Source organism: Glarea lozoyensis (genome assembly GCF_000409485.1).
Source record: "Glarea lozoyensis ATCC 20868 chromosome Unknown GLAREA10, whole genome shotgun sequence".
NCBI classification, from domain to species: Eukaryota; Fungi; Ascomycota; class Leotiomycetes; order Helotiales; family Helotiaceae; genus Glarea; species Glarea lozoyensis.
The window spans coordinates 355,797-380,939 of NW_007360984.1; the positions used below are offsets into that span (position 1 = coordinate 355,797).

Genomic DNA, 25,143 nt, shown 5'->3' on the forward strand with positions numbered 1-25,143 from the left:
AATCGAAATATATTCAAGACAATTAACACGCGTATGTAGATGTAAAGCCGCAAAACAGGAGACTTCATTTTGTTTAAGGGAAAATCAAAGACTTCAACGTGAGGAAGTTCATTATCTCACAGACATATCAGCTCGAAAAAGGCAATCTGTTACACAGATCATCAGATGTTATAGAAATTCAACTGTCACTTTATATACCCTAGCCTATCCCATCCTACCTAATCCAACTCTCCTTATACACGCCTTATCCCGTGCGAGCACATCCTATCCAAACCGAGTTATCCCTCTCTATACCCCACAGAATACAAAAAGCCTACCCCAATCTCCACAAACCTCGCTTCCACTCCTATCCCCTTCTTCCCCTCCCTCCCCTCCCTCTAATCTCCTACCTCCGTCTGCCCTTCCCTTTCCCCATCCCAGTCTTCCCACCACGTCCTCCCATCCCCTCACCAACCTCACTCATCCCCCTAACCCCCTCCCAAACCCCCAACTCAAACTCCAAATCCGCCTTCATCTTCCTCCCCAACCGCTTAACCACCCTCAGCAGCTCCGGCGTCGGAAAGTTCTTCTCATCCGTCAACGCCTTAAAAAGCGCAGGGACGACGTTTGCCGTGGATGTGAACATCTATGCACGCAGTTACATTAGCACCCATAATAATAAAAAAGGGGAAATAGAAAGGGGTTTAACAAAGGAAGGGAAATTCACATCATCAGGCATCCCATCCAAATCCACCCCCCTCTCCTTCTCCCTTACCATCCTCCGTCCCCCACCCCTCCAAGCATACCTCCTCCTTTGCAACAGCATCTCCGTGCGACTATGACCCGGCCTCCCTTGCACCAGCCCATTGCTTGGAAACCGTCCACGCAACATCAAGTCGTCTCTATAATGGCGATCGTAAATAACCTGTCGACGTATCATCTCCTTCTCCTCGAGTTTGTAATGCTGGCCCGCGAATACCTCGTCGCTGATCGGGGCGTCACGGAGGAGGAAATCCATGTGTTTGCGGAGGAGTGATGGGGGTTCGAGGGGGCGAGGGGTCGGGTGGGGGATGCGGTGGACGGCTTGGGCGAGGATGGCGTGTCGAGATGAAGGAGGCGGAGGGGTCCAGGAGGGGATAGGGAGGGGAGGGGCGAGTTGGAAGGAGTAGGCTGTTTGGGGGGCTTGGGGGAGGGTGTCCGGGATCATGGCGGGTACGATGGGTTGAGTAGGGCTGCAGAAGGCGGCTTCGGGTTTGGGGAAGAAGTCTGCGGGTCTGAGGGGTGCGTAGAGTCTGAGGTGACCGTCAGGGACGAGTTCGTTTGGGGTTTCGCGCCAGCGTCTGGATGAGGGTAGTTGTTGAGCGCGGCGGAGGGGTGAGGGAGGGATGTCGTTGTGATCAGTCATTGCTTGGTCTAGAGGATCCTCTTGTTAGAGGCTTGGTGTAGGCTTTGGAGGGGATTCGACTTACCCCCGTCATAAGAGAATGCTGGACCAGAAGATGTAGTTGAAGTGTCGCCAGGAGACTTCGCCGAATCCGTCTCGCTATCGACATTGAGACTCAAATTTTCTCCATAGATACCAATACCATCGAAGTGCGCAGCTGAAGTGTCTGGTAGTTTGGCTACCATAGAAGAATGCGCCGGCACATTTGAATCGTTTGTTAAAAGCATCGCGATATCTTCAGACAAGTTCGCATTCACCGTGAGATTTGACGTGTGCTAGGACTTGATATAGCTGGAAGAGGAAGTGATGTTGTACAGATAAGATATTTGGCGAAGTGATATTGTCGAGCGAAGTGTTGATGACAACATGCTTTGTCAAAGGTGAATCTCAACATGCCAAATTCGCTCATTCACTCTAGCATAAGCTTGAACATAGAAGGTGCGAGGAAGAGAATCGTCGAATGTAAGCTGTCCAGTCAACAAGTTAAGCTAATATCAAAGTCGTACCTGCCTGACACCAAAATCGTAATGCATCGAAATCGCAACGGTACTAACACTATTGCGAGATGATTTTAATAGTCATTCCGCAATTCAGAGAAACATCCATTGTCTGCTCTCGTCTTTTCGTCGCCTGATCGGTTGAATTATCAACCTCGTCTTGCAGTAGGTCCATGATATCCAATGTCCACAAATTCTATGTTATATTTCCTGTGAAGACTTATTAGCGGTGGCTTCTTTGAGATGGTAATAAGACCAGATTTACTTCTTTATAGCCAAAAAGTACAAACATAGATCGAAACTATCAACCACTTTGTCGGAGATCGGTTTGCTGCATGTCCAGATAAACGTTGAACCTTTGTCATATACAACCCGGTGTCATGATGCAGGTGTTGTTCTCGCAGAAGTTGTATATGGCCTCGATCCCCTGCGTGATGCAGAGTTTTTGCAGAAGTTTCTGTCTCCGAAGAGATATGCAAACACTAGCAGAAAGTCCATGGTGACAGGTGAGGGTTGGACGTTAAGCAACGTCGTCAAAAACCCCCATATTTAAGCGAGTTTCGCCCAACCTTTTCAATCATCATCCAACAAATCAACAATCTCAATCATCTCCTCCTCCCCATCCTCCTTCCTAACTCCATATACAAAATTCCCTTTAAACAATTTCAAGATATCCTCAACCGCCGCCATTGCCCCGGGCACATTCTGCCGCGTACTATCCAAAGTATCTATCTGCCTCAACAAACCTGGGTTTTTCTTTACTACAGACCATTCCTCCTTTGAGAATGAGCGACAGATAGCAAGATACGCGCTCGTGACCAAGGTTTCCGAGTGCTGGTCTTGGAATTTCGAGATCATCCAACTTGGATTTCCGGGCCTCCTCCATTGGAGGATTCTCATTCCGATCTGAAAGAGAGCGCGAAGGACGTTGACTTTTGTTGCTGCGCATGCTTTGCCTGAGCCTCGCTTGGCGAGACGTTGGATGGTTCGATCGACTATATTTCTGATATCGCTGTTGTTCGCGGCGGAATGGCTGGTCTTTGCTGCCATGAACTCATCGTTGACAGTTTCTACGAGCCGATTACAGCTCAATGGAACGGTGCCGACGGGACACTCAATAAAGATATCAATGACCCTATCCAAAACCCTGAGAGCAGTGGTCCATCGTGAGACATATGACCTTGGAGACCATCTCAGATGCAGAAACTTCGCAAACAGCGCGTTGGTGATCGGACTGTGCTTTCTAACATGAGGTGTATCCATTAGAATTCGATGCACTCGATCTCTTCGAGGACCAGTCATAGATTCAGCGTTATCACATACCTCTGGCGGCATCTCAGGAGCCAGAGCGCGCATCTCATTCGAGACAATCTCAATATCTTTCTCCTCCAACAAATTCGCAACCTTCAAAATAGAATTAACCAACGTGATTTCCACCACACCCCCATCATCCCCCGAAACCCGTCCATGCAAAAGCGCCATCCCAATATCCGCCAACGCATTCAGCGCATAGATCTTCGTCTCAAACGTGCTCTTCGCCGACACAAACCCCGCGATATCATTCCTAACAATCCTCAACACGACCGATCCCGTATTGATACAAGCACCACCCGCATACTTCTCATCATTAAGCAACATCCACACCGCATCATAACAGAACCTAAAATCCACCGTCCCCTCAAACCCAAGCAGCCTCAACACCTCATCCAACCCCTTCCACACCGGCACCGCCGAATCCTCTCGATCAAACGCCCTCAACGCCTTCACTTTCCGCATAAACGCATGCTCCCTAGCCAACTTCATCTTCTCAGACTCCCTCACCTCGCTCAACACATCATACATCGTCGTCACCAAACTCGGCGGCGCCGTCCCCCTCCTCATCAACTCACTCACGGGCGCCGGCGGCGCATGCGCAATGCCCAGCGCGATATCCATCAGGACATGCAGGGCGTTAACTTTCGTCTGGAGCGCCGCTTCCCTGCCCACGCACGGCATAATCTTATTCTTCACAAACCGTAGGATAATCTCCGTCATCCTGACAGCGAAATCCTCATCACTGCCCACCCCATCCACCTCAATTAGATTCTGATGGAATTCCTGGAGTGAGTCGGTGAAATCCAGGATTTGAGGCTGCGTTCTGGATGGGAATATGGCGTTGGCCATTATGGATGAGAAGGCATTTTTGGGTCTTTTGACGGGGGTGGAGTGCTGAGAGGGGGATTTTAGGTTGAGTAGGAGCGCTTGTATGATGGTGTGGCCATCTTGGAGCGAAAATGGCCGAAGCCAGCGATTAATTATGAGGAATGTCCAAAAAAAGAAATATATTAAATGATGGTCGTTGGCAGACGCGACTGACGCGAGGGAATACCGCGCGGGGGGGTAGGTGCATAAAAGTGATTGTGAGTGTGCACGTGATCTCGTGATTTAATGCAGGATTCATAACGCGTTGCATTATTTCCTTTCATCACCTTCCCAACCATCCTAAGTCCATCAACTTCATGTCAACTTTTCATATGGACACGTAAAAATCTGGATTAAGTATATTGCGGAGAATCAGCGAATTCCGTAGTGTAAATGCCATCAATTCCATCACCGATATCAATATTTACAATCCTAATAACTACGACTCTCAAAATCCCCAGCATATACGCCATACGCTCAAACTCCATGCATAGTTCCCATAATCTCAAGCTTCCATAAATCCCACTCTTCAATGCTCGTTCATTCAATAACATATGGTTTCGCACCCGGCCCAAATATAAGATGTGGTTTCCTCTGCGCCAAATCAAGAATGGTTTGGGCGAAAACGCTATTTGCCCATGCGAACCATGATCCTTCATTCACCATTAGCTATGAACGTATGAGATAGAGAGTGCAACTCACGAGTATAATCTATGATTCTATTTACATTGATAGATTCGTGTACGAGACCGAGTCTACTAGCTTTGAGCACGAGAGTGATGCACTCTGTGATTTCTTTGTCGTCGTCGGAAGTCATGGCTTGCATCAATAGACTCATTGGCCATGCGTATTGAAGTCCGATATGTGGTCCTAGGTACGTTAGCAAAATTGCATGTCTCGAAGACAAAAGCTACTGACCTCCAATACCATGGAAAGCGGAGCCAGTCAGGTAGTAAGGATTTGACGCTTTATCTAACAGCATCCTCCGAGTATTCTGGTAGACGACATCCGTCCTGTCCACAAACCCTAGAATGGGAAGCGCGAGCAAAGATGGCACATTTGCGTCATCCATGATAATATGAGATCCATAACCATCGACTTCATAGGCGAAGACTTTGCCATGCTTCTTATGCTCCACTACTCCATGCTCCCAAATGCCATCAGCGATTGACTGGGCTCGCTTCTCCAGAGCCTGTGCTAATCTAGTATGTTTCGCAGAATGTAGAACATCGGCTGTACGCTTCAATTCGACAGCCATTTGGGCATTGGCCGGAATATAGAACCCGAGAATAGTAGCATCGTCGCTGGGACGGAAAGCGCTTCTTATTAATCCAGTCCCAAAGTTCAGTGGATTTCCCACACCAGCCAGATTCAGCGTCTCAGTCCCTGCATCTGTCCGTCGACTAAATGTATATGTGTTCCTCTCAAATCTTCCAGTCTTGGGGTCAAACGTAGACTCAGATTGTTGATCAAGTACAGCCAGTACTGTATCCAAGGCCTTGAACCATCGCTTATTCATAAACGCAGTAGATCCAGTGCTGTTCGCGAAAGTATTTCCCAAAGCTAGGAAATGCGCCAGAGAATCTAGCTCGTACTTGCACTCAAACACAACCGACGGTTCATATGCCGGATGCACAAAATCCTCCTGTCCATTCTGTGTTGGCGCAAGCTTTGAAGCAGGTGGTGGTTGAAAAGCATTACAATATGGCGATTCAATAACGTATTCCGACTGAGTATTGATCGCTCCCAAAATCAGATTAAAAATCGTCTTGTCATGTTTCGCCAGAGGCTGGTACTGTAGTAATTGGTTCGTAGAATCTCTCAGCCATTCCGCATTGATATCTCCAGTAACCACAAAACTTTGCGCCCCTTCCCATTTCCCCTCGTCTTTTGTACCCCGCGCTTTCAGCTCTGTATGCCCTTCTGTACCGTCTACATGCCACCGAACGGTCGTGTCGAGAGTATTGGGAAATGCATTTTCGAACAGCCGTGCCATATCCTTATCTACCATCCGCTCTGTGATATCTTTGATAACCTTCTCCACCAAGGGCGAGTTGAAGGTCCGACAGTGTATCGATGGTCGTTGATATGGCAAGCCCATCTCGCCCTCTGAGTAGGGTCGACTATGAGTATGTTAGTAATGGCCACTCCAGAGTTGAAAATACGTACTGGGCATAGGTAGAGTATTTCTTGTAATCCGGACAAGCTCTCGCATAGTCTGGATCTGGCAATGTATCCCCAAGTATCGCCTCCCAATCCTCTACTGCCATTACCCCACCACAGAGGACCAGCCCAATCGCCCATGAGAACCGCATCTTTGCACTCAATTCAATGGACCAAAGCTATTTAGGCCCTTTCCAGCTTCAAGTAAGTATCGCAAGAACGTTGACATAAACCTCCGCTTCCTTTGCGCTTGAGCTTCTATGCCTTCATAAGTTGCCCTGCACGTGAGAATTGGTTATGGCATGTAGGGCATTGGATCTCGCCTTGAATGTCTGGCACAACGATCCAAACCTGCGGCGGTGTTGGTTGACTTCAATTGTTGACAGACGCAAGGTCAGCATGTCATCTGAGAGCCTCGTCTCGTCCAAGGCTGGCTGGTCCCACTTTTCCTGGGTCTATCCCGCGCCCCGCTTTCCTTCGGTTTCCCTCGCTTAGCTCACCTGGCCTGGGCACGCCCTTGGACTCATCACTTTTACAATATAATGGGAGCACCATAGGCGGTGGAATTAGTCATTTCTTTCTCTTTTTATATTGACTCGTCTTTGGCTTATCAATTACTCATTTGAAAACCGTATCCTTCCCGAATTTACTTTGTACTTAAGCAGCCCTCCTCGGCATCTTTTGGATTTGCATATACCATTTATCATTATTTCACTTGCCTTCTTCCAATATGCCTGCTCCTTTGAATATGCCAATCCATTTAAAGGCAGGAGAAGTCTCGAGCGATGTCTCAAATAAGTACAAAAGAGTCCCTTTTGGAAAAGAGATGTTGAAGCAGTTCTCGTTTGATCCTGAGTACCGAAATGTGAATCATGGTTAGTGCGGTACATCCCTTAAACACTTCCCAGTATCATGACCAGGAAGAAATTGTGTACAGGTTAACTAATAAGAAAATAAGGCTCCTATGGCAGTTTTCCGAAGCCGATTAGTGAACTTCGTCGCCATTATCTCGACGAGTGTGAGAAATCCCCAGATCCATTCATCAGATACGACTTTGGTAGCATATTAGACGAGAATCGAGCTGCTGTTGCTAAACTGGTGGACGCTCCCCTTCATACGGTGGTATTCGTCCCGAATGCTACCACTGGAATCAATGTGGTTTTAAGGAATCTTCAGTGGAACGAAAATGGAAAAGATGAAATCTTGTACTTTAACACTATCTATGGTACAGTCATCAACACTTCTACTTTCGAAGACGAATCTGACGATGCTGCTTAGGTGCTTGTGGTAAGACAGTATCGTATACCTCTGAATACAGCAGAGGCCTCGTCCAGGGTCGAGAAATAACATTGGACTACCCAATATCCGATGAAGCTCTCATCGAGCAATTTTCATCCACCATCCAAGCCTCCATAGACGCTGGTAAGAACCCACGTATCGCAATATTCGACACCATCTCTTCACTCCCAGGTGTACGCATGCCATTCGAAGCCCTAACCGCCGTCTGCGCCTCCTCCGGTGTCCTCTCCCTCATTGATGGTGCCCACGTATGCGACTATTCCCTTTGTTCTCCCTTCCAAGCTCACAATCTAAGTGACTGCTAAAGAGTTTAATCCTTACACACTCCCTTTTCCTCTTGAGACATACAAATACACATACATATGCTAACTTTTCGGAGGGCATCGGACACATCCCTCTCTCCCTCAGCACCCTCAACCCCGACTTCTTCGTCAGCAACCTGCACAAATGGCTATTCGTCCCCCGAGGCTGCGCACTCTTCTACGTCCCCCTTAGAAACCAACATCTAATCCGCACCTCCCTCCCAACATCCCACTACTTCGAGCCCAAACAACTAAGTCTCGGAGCCCCCAATCCCTTCGCTCCAACCACCAAAAGCGGTTTCGTAATGCAATTCGAATCCAACGGCACTATCGACAACTCTCCCTACCTTACCGTCGCCGAAGCAATCCGTTGGCGTCGTGAAGCGTGTGGCGGCGAAGAGGCCATCCACGATTACTGCCTCGACCTTTCCCGCAAAGTATGCGACTTTTTCATTTGTTCTCCCTCCTGAGCTCCTAATCTAAGTAACTGCGAGAGAGCTTTATCCGCAGACACAGCTCTAAGCCCCTCTTTCTTTTGAAACATACCAAACATCATACACTAACTCCCCAAAGGGCGCCACACTCATCGCCTCCATCCTCAACACCCACATCCTCGACAACCCCCAGCACACCCTAACAAACTGCCATCTCTCCAACATCCTCCTCCCCGTCTCCACCAAACCCTATCAAGATTTCCACGTCATCCCCGAAGAACACGCTCATTTGGTGGGCGAGTGGATTCATACTACCATGATCAAAGATCACAAGACGTTTGTTGCGATTTTCTATTTTCAGGAGAAGTGGTGGGGAAGACTAAGTGCGCAGATTTATTTGGAGATCGAGGATTATGAGTGGGCGGGGAATGTGTTGAAGGGGTTGTGTGAGAGGGTTGGGAGGTTGGAGTTTCTTGGGGAGGAGGTGCCGAGGGGGGATGCGGCTCCTTAGGGGGTTAGTGAGATAGGGGGGTGGTCTGAGATGCGTGAGGGCGTGGGTTTTGAAAATGGTCAAATGAGATCTCTTCGTCGGTTTATATTTGATTAGTTAGTCAGTCTCATAAGATCTCATGTCGTAAGGGAGAAGAACAGATATACTAAAATAAATGCCAATGTCTAACTCTTATATATTTCTCGCTTAGCAACTTACAGAATATCGGGTATATTAACCAAGCAAAATCTTCCCCATCAAGACTCTTCTCTACACAGTAAATACCGATCAATAACGGCACTCTCGCACCAAAGTACCCCACAACCCATGTCTCATTTCTACCTGGTCCCAAAAACTCTTACGTCTGAAACAAAAACCTCACATCCTCATCACTCACAATTCCCCCCTCAGACCTCTCCCCTTGCTCAATCCTAACCCTCTTCCCCCTATTCTCCCTCTCCAACAACCCCCAAAGCGCCGCCGTATTAATCAAATTAAACACCAAATACCCCAACGCAAAGCCATGTCCCAGATACCACCGCGGACTCGTCTTTGGCCGATACAACTGCGTGCCTAGCACCGCACCTAGATTCCCAATCGTGATCGTCATCGCCGTCGCTGTAGCGCGTTTGGACTGTCCTGACACATTGGCAGCGGGCCAGGATAATACGATCGCGGTGGAAGGATAGATGCCAGCGGCTGCGAAGATGGTACCGACGTACGAAACGCCTGGTTTGGAGCGTGGAGCTGTGAGGAGGATTATATAGCCTATAATAGCCAACGAAGTGGACGCCAGGATAAACGGGGCTCTCTTCTTCGTTTTCTCGGACGCCACAGCGACGAGCAGCGTCAGGATCGTAGCGACGGCGTAGGGAGGCACGGTGAGGAGTTGTGCCTCGGCGGCTTTGTAGCCGAGTTCTTTGATGATGGTGGGGAGGAAGAGGGAGAGTGTGTAGAGCGGCAAAGACATGGTGTGGAAGCCGAAACCGTACATCCAGCATTTGTAGTCGGCGAGGGCGGCGCGGACGTTGGACCAGGCGAATTTTTCGTCGTTGGTGGCGTCGGTGTCGTGGGCGAGGCGGGCGTGGATGAGGGTGCGTTCGGGTTCGGTCAGGAAGGGGGCTGTGGAGGGGTAGTTGTGGATGAAGAGGTAGGCTGTTAGGGCTACGATGACGGTGAGGATTCCTTCCTGGGGAGGAGTTAGTGGTAAGAGAGGTGGTGTTGGGTTGGAAGATTTACTAAGATGAAAATCCATCTCCAGCCAGCTAAGCCTGCAACTCCCTTCATCTTTCCAATTCCAAAGGCTAGAATGCCACCAAAGGCTCCGGCAAGGGAGGCGGCGGAGAAGAATAGTGCCACCCGGTAATGTGTTTCTGTTCTTTTATACCACATGGAGAGATAGAAAACCACACCTGGGAAAAGACCACTCTCTGTTACACCGAGAAAGAAGCGCGCTGCGATGAAGCCTCCCAAGTTATGGCAGAGTCCCATGAGGGTTGCGACTACGCCCCAAGCGAGCATCAAGGTTGGAAGCCATAATCTGTGATTTTGTTAGCCATTGAAGATACAACATGTGTCAAGCGTATATGAATTCTAAGGAATTTCTTTCAAAAGACTTGGAAACGCGGGTATGATCAATTCTAATTAAGCATTAGGAGAAGCTGATATCGGCGACTCAACTCCAAATACACATACTTGAGCTCAGGACGTTAATGTGCCCGAATATCAGCTTGAAAAGTGCAGCTCGAGAATATCATAACAACCAATGAGCAAGACAGAATTCCATTTCACAAATCAAGCCTCAAACACGAAAAAAAAAGGAATCACAACTTACTTAGGCGTCGTCCTCTTCAACACAATATTACACGGAATCTCAAAAAGAACCTATTCCCATCAGCTCCCTCCATCCCTTCCACTACCGCTCAAAACTCACATAACCAATAAAATAAACCGTCAACGTAAAAAGATACTGATTGCCCGTGATATGAAGATCATCCGTCAATCCTTCTAATCTCGCATTTCCAACTATACAAATTCATTAGCCCTATTACCTCACCATTTAACCCCCCTCCCTCCGACCTGCCATAGGATGATACGAGTAGAGTGTTGGGGATACATACTATTACTCCTATCCAAAAAACTCAACAAATAAAGCAACGTCAGTCCGGGCAGAAGTTTGTAATCCAATTTCCTTAACAAAGCCTTTTCGCTAATGCCCGTGGGATTGTCGATTGATTCATCGGAGAAAGAGGGCGTGTTACTCCCGCTATCAGGGGATTTGTCGTGCGCGACTTTTTCTTCCGTGAGTGGTGCGGACATGATGGTAGGTCTGGAGTTTCAATTGTAGGCGGAGGAGGGAGAGAAGGGAAAGAAGTTATAGAAACCCAAACCCCGTGAAATCAAGAGAAATAAAAAAGGAAAAAAATTAAGAATGTTGCAATTAAGACCTGCATATTGCATCTTCCCACCTTCTCAAGCCCTACGTAGCCTCTGCCCAAATACCCATCATCTCACCCCCCAAACTCGATGTCCATACCCAGACCTCCCCTAGCTGCCGCGATGACAGCGTCCCGCGGATCGATCTAGTACCGACCGTGCTGGGGGAACTTGTGGGAAGTATGGCATTTCTTATCCAATTGCGAGAGGGAGATGCGCGGAACTGGTGCTGTTCTGAGGGTTAGTGAGATGATGAGACATGCGATTGCTATGTCGTGATTTGAACCTAAATGTTCTGCCGAGTAGGGGTCTGGTCCGTAACGCCACGGGAGTGGTGGATGGTCATGTGATGATAGGATTGTTCTTGAGCCCTCAGTAATTAAGTAGAGTAGGTAATAGACCAACTTCGGTATCTCCAGTGATATAGACAAGAAAGATACTACTTTTAACGGCGAAGGAATTATTGCGAGGAACATAATGTATTATTGTAATATCATCGCTATCAACATTGGACCATACACTCACAGTGCATTTCCTTCTCCTTATCAACTCAACGTGGGACATTGTTCTGGGTATCGAGGAAGGAACTCCGTGCCATGCAGAAAACACCGATCCATGCATTGTACCCGAATCCCAAGCCTTGAATATATCATGACTGGGTCATTTCAAGGTCGAGAATTTTACAGTGCGAAAATAAACGTCTCAGGAAAAAATGGTCTCAGAAGCTATCGAGCAAGGCTTGAAGGATCATGAACAAAAGAAATAAGGGGGTAGAGTGATTTTACAGTTCAGAGGTGCAATGCATCTGCTCTTATATCGTTATACCCTCGAGATTAAGGACTTTGGAATCGTCGCCAAGGAATTTGGCTCTGTGAGCGATAATTTCGTCGGCAATCATATCAAAATCTTTAATCTTTCTGGCCCGCAAGTCGGTCAAGACTCCTTTCAGCCCTGCACAAAACTTGGCTCGCTGTGTAGGACCGAACTGGTCAGGGCTTCCGAGCGCCGTGAGTACAGCGTCATCTATACAAGTGTTAGCCTAAGGGACGGGGGCGATGGAAAGATTAAGCCCGAAATCATTAGCTTTGATAAACCCACCAGGAATCCTTATGCTTTTGAAGTGTTGGAATTCACAGTTCGTGTCGTTGCAAATCCCACCTGCCAGCTCGTAGCGACAGAATTCTTTGTTTGGATCGATCTTGTTACTATAGGTAAGCGATCTAAGCCCACCCGCTACCTCTTGTTTGTAAGCTGGATGAAAACGGAATGCACGAAAACGCTTGAGGGGACTCTGATAAGGCGTGAAGAGTTCCGTTGTGGTGGCTGGAGCACTTGACTCATCCTACTTGAAAGTTAGAGCCACAACTTTAGCAAATGGAAAAGAAAAATCGTTACTTGGGCAACTGGTACCAATTTGCTGTTTGCCTGCGGTGGTGTCTGCTTGTGTACTATTTGGCCCTTTTCATGATCGTCTGGTTGCTGCTCTGGTTGCTGTTCAGGCTCGCGTTCCTTGATCTCGCTGACCACACCTGAGGTCTCCTCGACCGGCACAGATCTGGAGTCTGCCTCAGGTGGAGCTGGACTAAAAGAGGGCGAAGGTGAAGGCGGATTAAGAACTTTCAAAGGTTCATCCACTGGGGGCGTCCCTTCTGGTGGCTCATAAATATCTGAATCTTCAGCCATCTCAATTTCAGGCACGACAGGGACTGCTCGCTCCAAGACAGGGGAATAGTCTGGACTATCAGGCCCGATCTCTGAAGCTGGCATCAATTTGTCTGGGTCAGGGGCAAAAGATGTTTCCATCTCAGTATCACTATATCCTTGGGCGTGAGAGTCTGCTTCGGCGCGGACCGCCTCTTGCAAAGCCGCCTCGAGGGCGCGGTCGGCAGACGTCTGTTCTTTGGTTTCGGGATCATGGCGTGGCAGAGGTAGAGGTAACACCTCATCTTGAACGAGTTCACCTACCGTAATTTCGGGCGTTTCATGCGCAGTTTCTGATATCTGCGGCGGAGTTTCCACAATGAGTGCTGGGGCTTGATCGGCTACAGCCGGTGTGGCTTCTCGATGCTGTGATACTTCTCTAGAAGACAAAGCAGCTTCGTTGGTGTTCTCTGTCAGAGGTAGAGCGGCAACCAAATCTGTTTTCGCTGTCGGGTGGCCATCGTGTTCCGCTAAAGAGTAAGTTGGGTGGCCCTTTCAAATAGGTCGATTGACGGAGGTGGAGCTTGTAAAGGAGAACCGCAAATATAGGTATCAAATGACAGAAAGACAAGACTTACCATTGATAACGTCACTCTCCTCCTTCGCCAGATTATGTAGCTTTTCTCTTTGAACTTGCAGTTGCTCCTCGGTTTCTCTACCCAAACGATCCATCTCTTCTGTCAACAAACGCTTTGCTTCATTGTTCTTTCGAACCACCTCTTCTAGTCTTGCCATCTCAGCACGCATGTTCTCCAGCTTAGACTGATTCTCGAGCACTTCTTTTTCCACCAGAGGAAGATCAGAGGTTAGCTTTTGAAGACGAAGGCGTTTTCGCTCGTCTTCTATCTTTTTCAACTCAGCTGCTTTTGATGACTCCGCAATTTGAGTTTCAGAAATCTGATCCAGGGTCGAGTTTACGTTGTGCTCTGCAATCCCGATTAATTGCTGCATCTTCATCGAGGCTTCAACATTGCTAGCTAAATTGGTGTTGCTGACGGCCTTGCTCTCAATCTGGCCCATAGGCGTTGAAGTTCCTGTTGGGGTCTGCCTAGCCTTTTTCCTTGCTTCAGCTTCCGCAATTTTCTTCTTCAGTAGTTCGATTTCGGTCTCCTTTTGCTGAAGAACTTCGGGTCTCCCACCAAGCCCCGACTTCTGTGCACTCTGGGAGCCGGGGGGCGTACTAGCTGCGGATGAATTGGGCGGAGACGTAAATGGTTTACGTGGAGGAAAATCAGTCAGCGGTGGAAGGTTGTAGGCTGCGGGTCGCTGTTCGGATAATCTACGTGCTGATTGTACCGGAGAGTCTTGATCGGCCTGCGATTCAAGGTCCATGGCGACATCTTCGTCGTCTGAATCTGCCTCATCTTCAGAAACATCGATCACTACCGGTCGCTCAGTTCGGCTTTGGCCAAATGGTCGCTTGAATTGGGTTGCCGAAGTATTCGGGGGGTCAAAGTCGGCGGCAACAGGTCGCTTCCTGGGAAGAGTTGAAGTCAATACCGTGGTGGTGACCGCATTCGTTGATGTTGGTGTGGAGGTAGAATCAGTTGAAGTCAAAAAGAGACCCGGGATACTTGATACCTTGGTTTGAATAACAGCAGTTTGTTTTGGCGAGGGCTGTGGGACCGGTGGCTCTGCAGGTTTAGCTGGTGCAGCCTGCTGAGAAAGATCTCCTATCTGATCGGTAGTAGATTTAGTTGATTCTTCAGAGATGGATGGCTGTGCTTGCGGCTGGACTTGGAGCGGAACTGGAGGTGTAGCATCTATTGGCGACTTCGTACTTGCTTTCGCAGCAGCCTTTTGAGCACGTTCCTCTCTTGATTTCCTCAGGGCCTCCATTTTTAGTTGTAGCGCTCGATCCTTTTCAGACATCGACACAGATGGATTGACAGTCGTTGGTTGTGCGATGATTTTAGGTAACGTAGTGGTGTCTGGTGTGGCTGTCCTCTCTACGGCCATAGGTATGAGCTCACTTGCACCCGACTTCTCCGATAATTGAGGTTTCGGGACAACTTCTGCGGCCTTGCTTACAACTGGGTGGGATATTTCTCCAGTTTCATCGTTAGCACCATGCCTGGAGGCGCCCACATCGTTGTTGATTTTGGCTAAAACCCGAGAAATCTGAAGATCATCAAACAATCGTCCAACTAAATCTTCTGCGAACCCTTCATCTAAATACGTCTGATATCGAATGTTGTATGGCAAGAGGTTGAGAATCGCTGCCGATGCTTTCTTCTGAGCTTCCTCGAGAGATTTTGGTTTCTGGGTCTTGGATGTTTGGTTGGAGGGATTGTTTGCAGACAACGAAGCTGCTCGGCTTTTGGCAACTGCGCCTATTTTCGGCAGACCATTATTAGGTTGATGAGACTGTGCTCCAGGTAACTTAGGGATTCCGTTTTGCTTGCCATGACTCGTATCTCCCGCCATATTAAGCTTGTTATTAGAATTATTTGTTGATCCATGAAGCTGCTTTTCGTTTACACGTTCGCCGAGGCCCAAATCAACAGGCGAAGCGTAGGGAGAATAGCCGTCTGTCTGCTGCATGGTTGTGTGCGGAGAGTGTCGCGAGGGAAACGATTGGGGATTAGCTGCTCAGCAGTCAGTAAAAGTGTCTGCGCAGAATAGGAAAGAGCGAAATCATCTACTCACAAGTTATGAAAGGTCTTTGCTGGGTCTGCTCCTGAGATGTCGGATACATAGTTTGCTGTGACGGCATGGTATATCCTACACGGTTGTTTGCAGGATACTGTATGCCTCCATAGGACGAGTTGGAATTATTTACTTGCGGTCTACTACCGGTCATCTCACTTTCGCTCACCTCGCCTTCGTCATATACTCGAGAAGGTTGTGAAACAGGTTGATATAATGGCGGGGGTTGTGCGACGAAATATTGAGAGTTCTGGTGAGAGTTTTGCGCATTCTGATCAGAGTAACTCATGTACTGCTGACCATTGTGGGAATTATATGTGGGCAAATGACCCGGGTTTTGATTCCAACCTGGAAATATGGGAAGGGGTGGCACCCCCGAAGCAATGGCTGAAGCGCTGAAGGCTGGTGGAGGCCCATTGTATCCGTACGCGGAATTAGACATGTCATAACTAGATGCCATGCCATTACCATCTACGGGTTGCATGTACTGTGTTGGATACGCTGGAGGGACATATGGAGGGTTCGTCTGATCTTGTGCGCCATAGTTGATGCCATAGGCAGGCGCATTCGGATAGTCTGACATCGTGACAGTAACAGTCTCCTGTAAACTTGGCACTCTTGTGCGGATGTGACGATGTGCTATTAGAGACAAATTTGGAAATGGCGAACGTTTGTTGTTCAGATCGCGCTCAGAAGCATTTTGCGACTAAAAAGAAAATGAACAGAGAAGTGTCTGGCCACGGCCGAAGAATGAACGAGCGAAGTAGACGCACGGGACATCCAGAATCTGGAGCGACAGACTAATTCAGTCCAAGTATTTCGTCGATGTGGTTGAATGCGGTGTGATGAATTAAGTTGTGTTTAAGGTTAAACCAGTCTTTCTTAATCTTTTGATAAGTCAAGCTGAATAGGTACGCGCCAACCACGAGTGTACTAGCGCATGACCGTGAATTTGCCATCATGTGACCGCGTCATGATGGGTGTGCGACAACCGGGGTGCGTAGCTTTGTTTACTTTCAGCCATGGGCCACTCAGCGTCGTGTCTGCTCTTCGAACAAAACAACACCACCAGCGACCACCATTCGACAACATCTGCTCTTTCTTCGGCACTCGACAATTTGCCGTCTCTCGCTCACTTGTAATTTAAGCATTGCTTTCATTTCTTTGTAGAATCTCACTTCTAATCCTCACCTGCATGGCTTCCTGCATCTGAAGAGCCCCAACTCGCAACAACCTTTTCTCGAAATACACGGAATGCGTACATGATGGCGTCTAATTCAGGACATGTACGGAATAATCCTTTTGCTCGAAACTCTTCCCCATCGCCCTCACCCGCTCCTATACCCAGAAATGGTCGACCCAAATCTATGATCATGACCTCGCCGCTGTCCGGAAACAGTAGTCCTTCGCACGCTCGGAACCAGTCGTACTCCTCTCTTGCGGGCGTTGTGGCTCCTAACAAAACTCTGAATTCGCGACATCGAACAGACTCGAAGGCGGGAACTCAAGCATCTAGCACCTTTGCGCCATCATTCATCCAAGGGGATGAAATGCGCCGCTCAGAGACAATCAAGGGAATTGAGGGAGAAAACGACTTTTCAGGGAAGAGATACGTCTGGCTAAAAGATGCTGAGTCTGCTTTCGTGAAAGGATGGGTGGTTGAAGAGCTGGATAATAATCAAATACTTGTACAATGCGACGACGGTAGTGTAAGAAGTTTTGAGCTTGTTCTCAAGAAACCATCAGCTAATTTAATACTAGCAACGCGAAGTAAACTCAGACACTGTCGACAAGGTCAATCCTGCGAAGTTCGACAAAGCAGATGATATGGCAGAACTCACTCATTTGAACGAGGCTTCTGTAGTGCACAACCTTCATATGCGATATCAAGCCGACTTGATATACACGTATTCGGGACTTTTCCTGGTTACCATTAACCCATACTGTTCGCTTCCAATATACAGCAACGAGTATATCAACATGTACAAAGGCCAAAGCCGCGAGGATACCAAACCACATATCTATGCTATGGCGGACGAAGCCTTTCGGAACTTGGTAGATGAAGGCGAAAACCAAAGTATACTGGTTACCGGAGAATCGGGTGCTGGGAAAACAGAAAATACCAAGAAAGTCATTCAGTATCTTGCTGCAGTAGCACACTCAGAATCGCCCGTCAAAAGTAGAGGACATCAGCATTCGAACCTATCTCAACAGATTCTTCGCGCGAATCCGATATTGGAGGCTTTTGGTAACGCGCAGACCGTCCGAAACAATAACTCTTCACGTTTTGGAAAATTTATTCGTATCGAGTTCACGCGTGCGGGAACCATTGCTGGCGCTTTTATAGACTGGTATTTGCTTGAAAAGTCAAGAGTCGTTCGGTTGAATTCGCATGAACGTAATTACCATGTTTTCTATCAACTTCTAAAGGGAGCGGATCGCCAATTGAAGCGGGACTTCTTTTTGGATGATTTGGATGTCGGAGATTTCGCGTATACTCGAGATGGTCACGACACAATTACTGGGGTCTCAGACCGCGACGAATGGCAAGTGTTGATCGAAGCTTTTAACATCATGGGCTTCTCCGAAGAGGAACAATCATCAATACTCCGGACCATCGCAGCTGTTTTACACCTTGGAAATGTAACCGTGATGAAAGAGATTCGAGGCAGTGATCAAGCGCGCTTAGCAGCGGACGCTTCTGTACAAGCGGAGAAGGTCTGCAAGTTACTCGGAATACCACTGGAACCATTTTTACGAGGATTGCTACATCCTAGAGTTAAGGCAGGACGGGAGTGGGTCGAAAAGGTACAGACACCAGACCAAGTACGTCTTGCAATTGATGCTTTATCAAAGGGTATTTATGAGAGGAGTTTCGGCGACTTGGTAACCCGCATAAATCGACAACTTGACAGGTCTGGAATGGGCATGGACGATTCGCATTTCATCGGCGTTCTCGATATTGCGGGTTTCGAGATTTTCGAGCATAACAGCTTTGAGCAGCTCTGTATCAACTACACCAACGAGAAGTTACAGCAGTTCTTCAACCACCATATGTTCGTTTTGGAACAGGAGGAATATGCCCGAGAACAAATTGAGTGGAAGTTCATTGATTTTGGCCATGATCTTCAGCCAACCATCGATCTCATCGAGCTTCCAAACCCTATCGGTATTTTCTCTTGTCTCGACGAAGACTCTGTCATGCCGAAAGCGACTGATAAATCCTTCACGGAGAAATTGCACTCATTATGGGACCGAAAAACACCAAAATACCGAGCAGCTCGGCTTGGGCAAGGTTTTCTGCTTACTCATTATGCTGCCGAAGTTGAATACTCGACGGAAGGATGGCTGGAAAAAAACAAGGACCCCCTTAACGACAATGTCACTCGTTTATTAGCAATTTCCACAGACAAGCACGTCGCTGAGCTGTTTGCTGACTGCGCAGACGTCGACGAAGAATTTGGAGCGACTCGGAGCCGTGTGAAGAAGGGCTTGTTCCGGACCGTCGCTCAGAGGCACAAGGAACAGCTATCCAGTCTAATGGCTCAACTCCATTCTACACATCCGCATTTTGTGCGATGCATCATTCCTAACCACAAGAAACGACCCAAGCAGCTGAGCGCGCCGTTAGTACTAGACCAGCTTCGATGCAATGGTGTGCTCGAAGGGATCAGAATTGCTCGGACTGGATTCCCAAATCGACTGCCATTCTCAGAATTCCGCCAGCGTTACGAAGTGCTGTGTAGGAACATGCCGAAGGGGTATTTGGAAGGACAAATGGCTGCGTCACTAATGCTTGAGAAACTCGGTTTAGACAAGGCATTGTTCCGCGTAGGCTTGACCAAGGTGTTCTTTAGAGCAGGTGTGCTGGCTGAGCTGGAAGAGCAGCGTGACGCATTGATCCGAGAAATAATGTCCCGCTTTCAGTCGATTGCGCGGGGATTCACGCAACGCCGAATCGCCCACAAGAGACTCTATAGAGCAGAAGCAACTAGAATCATACAGAGAAACTTCCAAGTATACTTGGATCTGTGTGAAAATCCATGGTGGAAATTGCTTGTCAAAATGAAACCCCTTCTGGGTGCTACTCGGACCTCTGGTGAGGTGAAGAAGCGCGATGAAATGATATCAAAACTCAACGAGAAAATGAAGCAAGAGGCTGAAGAACGACAACGTCTTGATGAAGAACGCAGAAATACCTACACGGAGATGCAGCGCGTCCAGCAAACTCTTGAAAGCGAACGAGCGCTTGCATTGGACAAGGAGGAGATATTCAAACGTCTGCAGTTGAGAGAAACAGAGTTGAGTGACAAATTATCAGGAGCTCTCGACGACCAGGAGAAACTCGAGGATCAGCTAGATGATCTGCTTGAAGCAAAGAAAAAGGCAGAACAGAACTCCGAGCAGTGGAGAACCCAATTGGAGCAGGCAGGCCAAATCATTGCCAAGTTAGAGCTCGAGAAGCGTGAGCTCTCGGAACGCCTCGATAGCTTGGAAGCGCAATTAGAAGACTTAGCCCACAGCCAGTCTGCAAGAAGTGCCGAAGAATCGCGCCTGACGCAAGAGGTAAATATGCTTCAGAGCCAGTTGAATCTTAAGGATCGAAAAGTCACCGATCTGGAGGGCAAATTGCTCAAGGTGGATCAGGATCTTGATGTCAAGTTGGCAAAGGCGACAAAGGAGCTTCAGGCTACCCATGCAAGAGAACACGAGCTTGCCGCAGAAAATCGCCGTATTCACAAGCAAATTGCGGACCTTTCATCAACGTCCTCGAGTTACGAAGATCTTGTTCGCAAGAAAGAAAGTGAACTCGCGGTACTAAAGTCAGATAACCGGAAGTACGAAGATGAACGCAGAAATTTCGATAGTGAACAAAAGTCATTGATGAAGGACAAGGAGCAGACTACCAGTCGTCTGCGAGAAGTCCAAGCTGAGATGTTCGCTATGCAAACTCAGAAGGCACACCTTGAGCGAGAGGCAGCAGACGCCAAGAAATTGCTCGACGCGAAACTCAATGAAGATGCTCAAGCAGGACAGAATCGCAGGATGCTCGAAAATCAAATTTCAGACCTCAAGGAGCAATTGTCAGATGTTCAGAAAGAGCTCAGTACCGAGCGTCAGTCGAGGGATGACGTTCAACTACTTGCGGAGGCCCGCTACGAGAAATTGAATAATGAGTTCAAAGAACTCAATGTCTCCAAGATTAGAATAGAGAAAGAACTTTACTCTCAACAGGATACTCTTCGACGGGCTGTAGAAGCAAGAGCTACAGCCGAAAAGGAACGCATGGAATCGCAATCGGAACTTCGGCGACTACAGAATGTCGCAGCTGCCCTCGAGGAGGCCACTAAGCAAGCGCAACTGTCCAACGATCGGGCAGCTCTTCAACAGGCTCGTGAGCGAGAAGCAAGCATCCGAAAAGACCTGGAAGCTGAACAATCTCGTGCAACTTACTTTGAGGAGGAGTGCGATCGACTTAATCGAGAAGTCAAGCATTTGAACACAATCATTTCCGAATCTGCCAATTTTGGAGTGCGAAACGACACTGAAAAAGAAAGACTCGAACGGGAAGTTAATACAGTCAGGAGTCGTCTTATGGCGTCCGAAAATGATAACCGGGCACTTCTGAACAAACTCCAACAAAAGGGCTTAGAACTTGCCAGGTCTGGATCGAGGGCTAATGAGACTTCTCGCAACCAACTGCTCAACCTGCAACGCGAAAAAGCCAAAGTTGATGAAGAGAACAAGAGGTTACACCGGCAACTAGGTGACGCGCAACTGGCGTTAGCTGCACTCGAAAAGCAAAAAGAAAAGTTATCCTTAACTTTAGAGGACCTCAACCATGAAGTTGAACGTGAACACAAGACTAGCCGGAACGCTGAGAAAGCATCTTCGACGTTCACCAGCCAACTCGCAGAGGCAAATCGCCAACTGGAGGATGAACGCCAACTTCATTCTCAAGCTCAAGCTAAAAACCGACAGCTTCAGTCAATTATCGACGCCCGGGAGAAAGAGGTCCTGGAGTTGATGAAAATCGTGGATCCTGAGATGACAACTCCTGTGCCTCAATACGATGGCGAAAGTGACCGCAGTCCTACAAAACAGCCAAATCTTGTGCCTAATCTTATGAAGAAAGTCGAGGAACTGCACAATAATCTTCGTGTTCAAAGCGCAGGTCGTTCAAATGCAGAAGCACAGTTGTCTGACTTGCGTCGACGATACGAGGATGAATTCGGCGAGGCTGGGGGAAAGCAATCACCAACACGTCCTATGTTGGAAGAAATACACCCAAACCAGGTCCCTTTCAATCAATCACCAACTCGTCTCCGCGAAAAGCTAAATGGCAGACCTCGCTCAAATGTCTCCACGCCCACTAGACGATTTCCAAGCAGTGGTACCGAAGCGGCACAAGACTCTGCACGGTCTGACCGGACTGCTGATATTTTGAGCTTTAACAACCGAATGGATCTCAAAGCTGATTACGAAGAACTACAAAATCAGCTTCAGCTTACACAGATGCAAAATAGACATTTGCAGAGCCAACTGGAACGATCTACGCCATCACGCGAGTCGTGGCCAGAAGACAGTCCATCTATTCGACGAGTTCAAAAACTCGAGCAGGCTAACAGTAGACTGCACGAGCTTCTCGACGACTCTGCCAAAAAAGTTTCTAGTCTGGAGAAGAGCATCCAGTCCGGAGAGTTGTCCCTTCGTGATGTCCAAACAAGGTCGCATGAGGAACTTTTCGAACTCATCAATAACCAAGAGGATTCACGACGATCTCTATTGCATGCTCACAAGGACACTGTTGCTGATTTGATGGATACAAAAAAGCATTTCGAAGCCATGAAGCATGCGCGCGCAACCTTGGAGGTAGACCTTAGAGATGCCAAGTCTGATCTCGAAGAATTGAGTCTTCAGAGGGATCAGGACGCTGCAAGCAGAAGCCAACTTCTGCAAGAATTCGCCGATCTTCAGATCAGACTAGATGCAGAGTCGTCTAAACTGGTTGATGTGACTTCCAGTTTGTCGTTGTACAAAAGCAGAGCCGATGAATATTTCAGTAAACTCGAACAGGCCGAAATCGCAGTGCTGAAAGCGTCACGGGCAGAACAGTTTGCAAGAACACAAGCCAAGGAAGTTGAAGAAACGTGTGCGGAGATTATGTCTGAACGCAAGCAGATGGATTCGACGATTGAGGATCTTCAGCGACAGAATCAGCGATATGAAGAAAAGCTTGAGGATATCTCAGCGGATTTGGAAGCAGCTGTTCAAGCCAGGAAGCGACTGCAACATGAGCTTGAAGATTATCGTAGTCAACGGGCCATGGATATTGAGGACAAGGAGTCAAGTATGGAACAGACGCGCAAGAAGTATCAAGCCGAATTCGCGACCATGACGAACGAGCTCGATATTGCGAGAGAAGAAAAGCTCTTTAAGCAAGCTGAGAACACTAGATTAAGAGAAGAGCTTGATGAACTTCGGTCGAAGTGGGACGATGAAGTGCTCAATAGTTCCACCTGGTCCAAGGAGAAGGCTCGTCTTGAGTCGACGTTATCAGACTTGTCAGCCTCTCGGGATGAGGCCGTCAATGCCCACAAAGACGCGCAAGAGAAGATTGTCAGCTTCTTGTCTCAAGTTCGTGGGCTCCGTGCATCTATTGATGAGCTTAACGCAGAACGCGACATCCTCCATAGAGAAAAGCGTGCACTCGAGGCTCGTCTTGAGGAGGCGAAAGCCGGCCTTGATGATCTGTCACGAAGCGACAGCCCAGCTCTACGCAACGCTGCTGGTATCGATCGCGAAATTCTGGAGCTCAAGGCTAATCTTGCGCAACAAGAAGATATTTCCGCTGCAGCTGTCGGCAAAATGCGCCGTGCAGAAGCTCTAGCGGTTGAGATGCAGAAAGACATCGTTTCAGAAAGAGAAATGACGGCTCAGCTCAACAAGGAAAAGGCTGCTCTCGAAAAGTCTCTAAAGGAGCATCAGGTCAAACTGGTCGATCTTGAGACTAAGGGTTATTCTAGCGCTAGTCAAGATGTCAGGTTCTTACATGGTCGTGTTCAAGAGGTAAGCATCACGTGATCTGATTTTATTCTCATTAACTGACAAATTTCTAGCTCGAAGCACAACTTGAGTCCCACGAAAACGAGAAGAACAAATCTCAGCGATCAGTCCGCAATGTCGACCGAACTGTCAAAGATCTCCAGTCTCAGATAGACCGTCGAGACAAGATCAACGCTCAACTCGAGGAAGACGTGACACGTGCTCGTGATCGCGCCGAGAAACTCCTGAAAACCATCGACGAACTTCAAAGCAGCGACTCTGCGAACCAGCTCAGCGCGCGCAGAGCGGAACGCGAACTCCGCGAGGAGCGCGAGAAGGCTCTGCGTCTAGAACGTGAATTAGATGGCTGGAAAGCGATGAGAGGAAAGGATATCCTGACTCGAAGTGGTACCTCGACTTGGACGTTGGGTGCGAGCGCCGAGGAGAATGGAATCGAGATTCCGAAACGGAAGAGTAGCGTCAATCGACATGGTAGTAATCGACATATGAGTATGAGTAAAGGGTTTTTATGAGGGTGGTAAAAGGGGGTGTTGGGGGGTATAATATATGTATAATGCGGGTATCATGTATTTTGAGTGGTGTTTTTGGGGTTGGGGTGTCCTGGATGTGGGGTTTTTTGGGCGTATGGGGGTTTTCTGTTTGTAGACTAATTGTTTAGTGGTGGGGGGGTTGGTGGGGCGTGGGTTTAATACATAAGATGTTTTTATACTGAATAATTCTTTCTGTACGCAAAACGTCTTGGTGGATGACACGTGTTTTGTAGAAGATTTTACTGATTACTGTGATAAGAGTCTTCCCTATGTCATCCCAATCGTTAGTTAAGTGACCCTAAAGAGTATAAACCTTCAAAAGATCTACTCAATGTCATTTAACCTTATACGGAACATACACGATCATTTATAGTCGAGCGTAAACACACGAAGATAGATAACACAATCGCTTATCTCCACTAAGGTATATAACCCTTTTAATAATACTCATGTTGTCGTGCAGAGACGCACATCGCTAGGGATCACAGACTTTGATAGTTCCCAAGTTGAAATAGCTTGGATTTGTAAGTGTTTTTGTGAGGTAAAAACTAGCAGAAGAGCGTTCGCGGGCATGACGGCCGATGGGTGTTATGATGAGGTGATTTTGAAAGGGTTGAAGTAGGTAGGGGAGTTAGGTGTGTGTCGAGAGTTTGGCAGTGGCAGAGAAACTTGTGCTTTTAAATTTTCAAGTTTGATGATGGCTCTAAATCAACGCTATATAGACATTTTCAGACAATTGTTGCACTCCTCAACTCTTGAAGGTTAGTACTAACAGACGAACATGTATTTGATTCACACAGACAAAGTGAATCAAACAATTAAGTATGAAAATATTATATTTTTCTCAAATTACTTTTAGATAGCGCTAGGCATGACTATGATGTATCCATTTCCCCCATATCCAATCCAACCTAATCCATATCCATAAATTCCTTTGCCCAAAAAATTGTTATAGCTTCATAATATCCCTA

General features: G+C 47.8%; 7 protein-coding genes across 7 annotated transcripts; 2 read left to right on the plus strand and 5 right to left on the minus strand.

The window, feature by feature from the left end:
• Positions 1–385: 385 nt before the first annotated feature.
• On the minus strand, positions 386–1,650 carry GLAREA_05128 (uncharacterized protein; the record flags this gene model as incomplete). Its single annotated transcript, XM_008078417.1, has 3 exons — positions 386–625; positions 707–1,392; positions 1,449–1,650. 3 exons carry the CDS (start codon positions 1,648–1,650, stop codon positions 386–388), a joined length of 1,128 nt encoding a protein of 375 aa, XP_008076608.1.
• Positions 1,651–2,493: 843 nt separating this feature from the next.
• On the minus strand, positions 2,494–4,083 carry GLAREA_05129 (uncharacterized protein; the record flags this gene model as incomplete). Its single annotated transcript, XM_008078418.1, has 1 exon — positions 2,494–4,083. The coding sequence occupies one exon, from the start codon at positions 4,081–4,083 to the stop codon at positions 2,494–2,496; it is 1,590 nt and encodes a 529-aa protein (XP_008076609.1).
• Positions 4,084–4,641: 558 nt separating this feature from the next.
• GLAREA_05130 (Six-hairpin glycosidase) lies at positions 4,642–6,416 on the minus strand (the record flags this gene model as incomplete). Its single annotated transcript, XM_008078419.1, has 4 exons — positions 4,642–4,754; positions 4,804–4,971; positions 5,020–6,224; positions 6,271–6,416. The coding sequence occupies 4 exons, from the start codon at positions 6,414–6,416 to the stop codon at positions 4,642–4,644; spliced, it is 1,632 nt and encodes a 543-aa protein (XP_008076610.1).
• Positions 6,417–6,994: 578 nt separating this feature from the next.
• Positions 6,995–8,810, plus strand: GLAREA_05131 (PLP-dependent transferase; the record flags this gene model as incomplete). The annotated part of the gene is made up of 5 exons (XM_008078420.1): positions 6,995–7,139; positions 7,223–7,489; positions 7,543–7,811; positions 7,943–8,302; positions 8,439–8,810. 5 exons carry the CDS (start codon positions 6,995–6,997, stop codon positions 8,808–8,810), a joined length of 1,413 nt encoding a protein of 470 aa, XP_008076611.1.
• Positions 8,811–9,147: 337 nt separating this feature from the next.
• GLAREA_05132 (MFS general substrate transporter) lies at positions 9,148–11,108 on the minus strand (the record flags this gene model as incomplete). Its single annotated transcript, XM_008078421.1, has 5 exons — positions 9,148–9,978; positions 10,029–10,329; positions 10,624–10,673; positions 10,723–10,814; positions 10,910–11,108. 5 exons carry the CDS (start codon positions 11,106–11,108, stop codon positions 9,148–9,150), a joined length of 1,473 nt encoding a protein of 490 aa, XP_008076612.1.
• A 928-nt stretch (positions 11,109–12,036) lies between these two features.
• On the minus strand, positions 12,037–16,158 carry GLAREA_05133 (uncharacterized protein; the record flags this gene model as incomplete). Its single annotated transcript, XM_008078422.1, has 5 exons — positions 12,037–12,248; positions 12,324–12,567; positions 12,621–13,396; positions 13,505–15,514; positions 15,576–16,158. 5 exons carry the CDS (start codon positions 16,156–16,158, stop codon positions 12,037–12,039), a joined length of 3,825 nt encoding a protein of 1,274 aa, XP_008076613.1.
• A 682-nt stretch (positions 16,159–16,840) lies between these two features.
• Positions 16,841–24,154, plus strand: GLAREA_05134 (P-loop containing nucleoside triphosphate hydrolase; the record flags this gene model as incomplete). The annotated part of the gene is made up of 3 exons (XM_008078423.1): positions 16,841–17,284; positions 17,337–23,645; positions 23,696–24,154. 3 exons carry the CDS (start codon positions 16,841–16,843, stop codon positions 24,152–24,154), a joined length of 7,212 nt encoding a protein of 2,403 aa, XP_008076614.1.
• Between the last annotated feature and the right edge of the window lie 989 nt (positions 24,155–25,143).